The sequence below is a fragment of the Simochromis diagramma genome, unplaced genomic scaffold (genome assembly GCF_900408965.1).
Source record: "Simochromis diagramma unplaced genomic scaffold, fSimDia1.1 OVJJ01000091.1, whole genome shotgun sequence".
Lineage (NCBI taxonomy): Eukaryota > Metazoa > Chordata > Actinopteri > Cichliformes > Cichlidae > Simochromis > Simochromis diagramma.
In genome coordinates, this window is record NW_024386901.1 from 2,785,832 (window position 1) to 2,791,819 (window position 5,988).

The following is a 5,988-nucleotide window of genomic DNA, read 5'->3' on the forward strand; positions in this document are numbered from 1 at the left end:
TTATAAATCATAAATTAAAGTTGCAAAGCTTGATATTTCACTCCAAACTGTAAATACTTTTTTGGGACAGACTATCGCCTGGAGATCGCGATTATATCAGTTATTCTCCTTGTACACTGCCAGGAGCTTTTCCTGCCTTATTTCTTTCTTTAGGCCGTATCACTATATTAGCAGCTAGGTTTTCTTAGTGCAGCCTCACGAGACCAAAAAAGAGAAACAAATTAATTTATCTGCTCTTTGAAAGCCAAAACCTATTTTAAAAAGCTCCAACTGCATAAAGTGAAAGTGATATGTGACTTATTCCATGGAAATATAATTCTCTTTATTCATTATAACATACTGCCTCATTGTGAAGCCCAACAGGAATCATTACACAGATTACCACCAAAAATATTCAAGGAAATTAGATTTTTTAAGGCACTGTATAATTGAAATGACCTTCTCTGAACTCTTACCCTTTCTAAAAATGAGAACACTGAACTCAAGTGAAAATGAGAATGAAAGTGGGAAACTGTTTTCCAGCAACAGCCTGTCAAAATGCTGTCTGATAAGTGAGAAAACTGCCAGCAAAGACACCAAAAGAAGCAAAGCGTCCACACAGTGTTGATCTGTCCTTCACAATCACATCCTCTGCCACATAAATAGTCTCATTGTCTCTACGCAGTTACAAATCTGCATATCAAGAATGAAAAAGAAGCACGACCTCAGCTTCAGTACAAATGCATGCAGTACAAGACCCTAAGAGGCCACTTTTGTGCAGACATTCATGATTTATTGACTTTAGTAACTCTCTGATTTTTCCTCTAGTGATATCAAGAGGTTGATAATTATTGTTTGGAGTGTTGCGATATGCGACCTTCCGTCCCTTCAGTGCAATTTGAAATGTAATTACTTTATTATTCTGTCCAATACTTTTGCTGGTGACCATCTTGGAACATTTAGCAAGCACAAAATTGACATGACAACAGAAAATTATGGAGCTCTGACATCTGTGCATGCCATCTTGATTAACTGTTACTGATTAAATGATTCTTATTTCTTCTTTTTAAAAAACTGAATGGAAACAATTATATGAAAAAAAGTTTCTAGTTTTTCACGTACTGCCAAATCCCAATTTGTGTAATCTTGTCAAACGCATTGCACGCATTGGCAAACATCACACAAGGGTAACTTTTCCATGGTCCTAACTTTGGCCAGTAGCTCATTTCATTTTCAATGAAACGCTGTGCAAAGCTGGTCCTAAAATGATTATGGCACTCACTCAGAAAAATTTGCCTAAACTGAGTTATGGAGACTATAGAACCTGTATAACTGCAGTGCAGCTCATGAGTCACTTTGCACCGCCTTTCCAAAATCTTTCAAATGATCATCATCACACTTGCATCGTGCCGCCATCTGCTACCTTAATATTTACACGGGCTTCTTACCATCGTCTCAAAGGCTGGCCTGTCAGTGGGATACTTCTTAGAGCTGCTCCTAGCACCATGAAGAGGGTAGAGAGGAGGAGGGATGCTCGCAAACCTGGAATACACAACACACTGCATCAACACCGACGTGTAAGAAAAAGTAAAGAGACAGCAGTGAACATGGTAGGGATTTCTCAATTTTTGCTACTACAAAGGATTATTTCTGTTCTTATTGAATTAGTTATCTAACAATAAAAAGAGAAAAGTAAAAACAAAATCCAGTTTCCTGGAGCTATAAGAGACTATAAAATAAATAAATAGATAATAAGCATCGAATGATAACAGAGGAAAGCAGCAAATTAACACATTTTAAAATCTGGAACAAATATTTTACATAATTACCTTGACCAAGGAGATTATGTTTTTGGTAGTGTTGATGTCAGTCTGAGAGCACGAAAAGTTATGAATGAATGCTGATAAAACTCTGAAGGGGTGTAGAGGGGGGTCAGGAAGTACTGCATGAAGATTAAAACATCCTGTCACTGCTGACCTCTGACCTCTCCTTCAAGATCAAAGTGATAATAATGCTACTTAGAGCTACTTAAAACCATGTTTCTTACTGCCTTTGTTTGTATGAGGAGCATTTAAGAATTATGGGGATTAGGGCTGGGTCATATCATACCGTTCACGTTAGTACCGGTATAATGTTAGGCAATGATAAGAAAATGAAATATCGCGATAGAAAATGGGTAAAACGCGCATGCGCAGTGCCTTAGTTTACACATGGCAGAAAAAGCATGGCGGCGATGGAGAAGGGTGAAAGTGGATCGTTAAATGAAACAGATGAACCAGAATTGGTTTGTAAAAATGCTGCAACTTCAGTGGTGTGGAACTGGTTTGACTTTCTTCCCTCAGATACACACCAAAGCACATTTTTTGGTAGAGCATGCAAGCGCATGCACATAAAAAACAGCTGCTTGTTTAAGTGAAAATACATTAATGGGGTTTTTTGCACTAATAAAGTTGTGGAGTTGTAAAGTATTTTGTCTCGCGCCACTTATATCGTTATCGCAAATTTTCCAAATATATATCGTGATAAATATTTTTGGCCATATTGCCCTGCCCTAATGGGGATTCTAAAAATACACATTATTATAATTTGCAGCCAACATTACAACGTTACATTTCTCATCTGCCTTTTGAGTTGACAACTTGACCCAAAAATCTGTTACAGCTTTAACGAAAGTATTGCCAAGAGAAAGACTGAGCTGCCTGGTTAGTTAGAAATATACTGTAGTGCAATTATTATACAATAAGCTCTAGTTAAACATGCCCAATTATTTACAAGTGATCTAAATTAATGATTACAGTCTACATAAATACAGTTTCAACAAATAACTGAAAGGGATTGGCCAGCATCACTAACCAAGCAACAACAAAAATCTTAAAACAGAAAATTCCTTCTTAAATATCACTTGTGTAACAGCAATAGTATGAGAACTGTTTCTTTCACCATTAACTCAAGTCTCATTTCTCAGTTTCATCCACATGACAGCCATTTAGAGAATTATGTGCACTTCCCCATTCTTTTCTGCATGTGAACTACCATTTCTGAATGTTTGATTGACAGGTTCAACTAAATGACCGCTGTGGAAAGAGGATCAACGTATTAACAACATCCTGTAGGGCTGGGTTAGAATACTTAACCAACCCATAATGAAGAAAAAAAATATATATATGGGTCACAACATACTAATGAGGCGTAATGGCGTGTGCAGCATGAGACTTCAATAGCAACAAGCACTTTGATAGATACTGGCTTCTATCACAACTCTCTACTGTATTTTAATATCAATCATGAATGCAGACTTTATTGATACCAGTGCAGTTATGAATTCTGCTCATCAGTTAGATTATTTATCAATTCCGGTATTGACCCTTGATCCACTTTCTTTTTAGAAAAATGAGGACTGTGCAAATTTTGAGCATGAAAGCGAAATAACAGCAAGACTGTATGCAACTCACGTACAAGAGCTTCACTGCCATGAGTTGGACAAGTTTACAATATACAACCTCATAAAACCCATTCTGAGCAGTATCAACGAAAGGAAAAGAGAAGCTTGAACGTATTCCAATAAACTGGAAAGCTTCCCCACTTCATATCATATAAGCTGATGCTATATTGACTTCCTACTGTAATGGCACCTTCATAGACACAGAGGCCGAGAAGCAGTTGTAGTTCTGCATTAAGGTTACATAGAAATAGCCACCTTTGCAAGGTTTGCCAACTAGAACTACCGGTAGTTGCAGCAGGTAATCCAAAAATTAATTATTATCTAAATATTTGCTAAATTGTTTCTACCAAAGCGCAAACAAAAAAGGCAAATATTTGCCACTTCCAGCTTTTCCCAATATGCAATTTTTATGTTTTTGTCATTTATTATTCATGCTCCTCAATTGTTCATCAGTACTTATGAGTGAAAAACAAAACATTCATAATGTTTGTCTTGAGAAGGCTTTAGCTGTACTGAGCAGCTCTCTAAATGAATGCATGCACAACTGTGACCACATTTCCAGTAAATGAAAGAAAAAGCCAGCAACATATTTTAGAGAAATGCTGGAGGCCATCTACCGTAAATGAGACCTGCAAGTTTACAGCTGCATACTTCAATGCACAGTATGCATCTACGTGCTCAAGAGACAGTTTGTTGACATGAAGGGCAGGTTAATGATCACTACAACTGCAGCCGAAAAGCTATAGTTACTTCCATATATTTAGATATTCATTTTATGTCCCTGTCACAACTGGCACCATGAGATGGTATATGCAGCCCATTCAATTTACACAGGTAGTCCAGCTACCTGTCTCTTGGCACTGTCTCATGAGTGAGGAGATACCAGGGGAGGGCTGGTACATAGTGGCAGTTGGACAGGCCCATTTAAGGCTTTGACACAACAGCAATAGTGTATGTGCAAGTTTGTGCAAAAAGGAACTGGAAGAGCATTCCCAAAGCTCTACAACATGACCACCGATGGGATTACTCATGTGCGTGTTTCTAACCAAACCCTCAAAATCAGACTCCATATGAGTATCATGAGGGTCCAGGTTGCTTTAGTGGGACCTGTGCTCACAGAACAAAACCATGCTCACTTTAAATGAGAGGAAAACAGGCAGGTCTGCCACTGGTGCCCAGTTTTCCCAAAGGGAAACCAAGTACTTTCCCCACAGTCGAGCTGGATTAGATCTAAGCATATCACAACCTTTGCAAGTCATAGAAGTCTTTTTGCAAGGGCACACCATGGTTGACACTTCTTAACTCAGATGCAGACATGACCACAAGGTTTTTTGTAAGGTCTGAGTGGAATCTACACCAGGAAGAATTTACAACAAGTTACTGAAAGAAGCAGATACCATTATCGAGTTGCCTACAAATAAATTAGGCAACAAAAACACCTAATTGTTAATGTGATTGTGATCACAAGGTGAGTTATGCAACTTCTTGGCAAGATTGTGCATGGACCAGCAGTCTGGTCCATGTTGTTAGTGCCTTGTTACTGTTTTTGTCATCTGACAACCAGCGTGGTCATTACAAACTTCTACAGTCAGGTGATGCAGAGGAACTGGTTTGGTAAAGCACACGCAAGAGGGCTACTTTCATTCTTTCCAAGAAATACTGCTTTTGCATTGGCTTTTGAACCTGAAAATAAAGATTTTTTTAAAAAGTAAATTAAGACTTGCTTGTCCCATATAAGCACTTTCCCCCCCACCTCCCATGTTTCCAACTCATCTATGTGTCTTACTGGGCACAAACAACCCATTTAAAAACTGAATGAAGACTATAAGGTCTCTTAAATACTGCATTTTATCAGAGTAAATATATTCTGCGATTGCATAGGGTCAAACTAATGATAAGAGAAATTTTCGAAACCTAAAACAAAATACGTCATTAAGTTACATCGCTGTAGATCTTGGTGGGGTGAAAAAAAAAAAAAAATCACCAGGTCAGGCACAATCATCGTTGAGGTATGACACAGTGTGCTATATTAAAAGAACTCACCTTTTTTATCCATTAACCACATAAACAGCAACCAAGGGAGGAAGCCAGCCGGGCCCCACAGCACCAAAATCGCGATGTCAGACTTGGTAAAGCCGTAAGCGTGAGCGGCTGAGTTCTGTATGGGACCCCAGAAGTTCCACACCATTCCCTGCATCAGTGCCAGCAGGGAAAACAGGGTCAGAACCAGCCATCTTCTCCCATACACTCTGCTGTTTACCGGATTAGTGTTCGTCTCCACATAAGAAGGAACAAGAAGCGGCTCCCTCTCGGCCTCGGTGCTCGAACCGGCACCCATATTAACCTCCCGTTTGTCAGGCTAGTTAAAAATTCCGGTTTTAACGACGGTACAGCAACGACAAACTACCTCGGCCACACAAACAAAAACAGCCGATAGCGTCTAATGTTTGCTTTAACTGCGCATGTCAAACCGGAAATAGTTGCAGGTTTCGGAAACTGTTCCTATGTAGCTGCCATTTCGGCTCGTCTGGTGAATTAGCGTAAGCGGGTGTTTTGTAGCATCACAA

At 39.0% G+C, this 5,988-nt stretch overlaps 1 protein-coding gene across 1 annotated transcript in view; it reads right to left on the reverse strand.

Moving 5' to 3' along the window:
* slc49a4 (solute carrier family 49 member 4) overlaps positions 1 to 5,789 on the reverse strand; it is a 44,273-nt gene extending 38,484 nt beyond the window's left edge. The window contains exons 1-2 of the mRNA XM_040034797.1: positions 5,465 to 5,789; positions 1,428 to 1,521 (exon numbers count right to left, since the gene is read on the reverse strand). Coding sequence (XP_039890731.1) covers positions 1,428 to 1,521; positions 5,465 to 5,759 — 389 coding nt within the window. The 5' untranslated portion in view covers positions 5,760 to 5,789. The remainder of the gene's footprint in view (positions 1 to 1,427; positions 1,522 to 5,464) is intronic.
* Between the last annotated feature and the right edge of the window lie 199 nt (positions 5,790 to 5,988).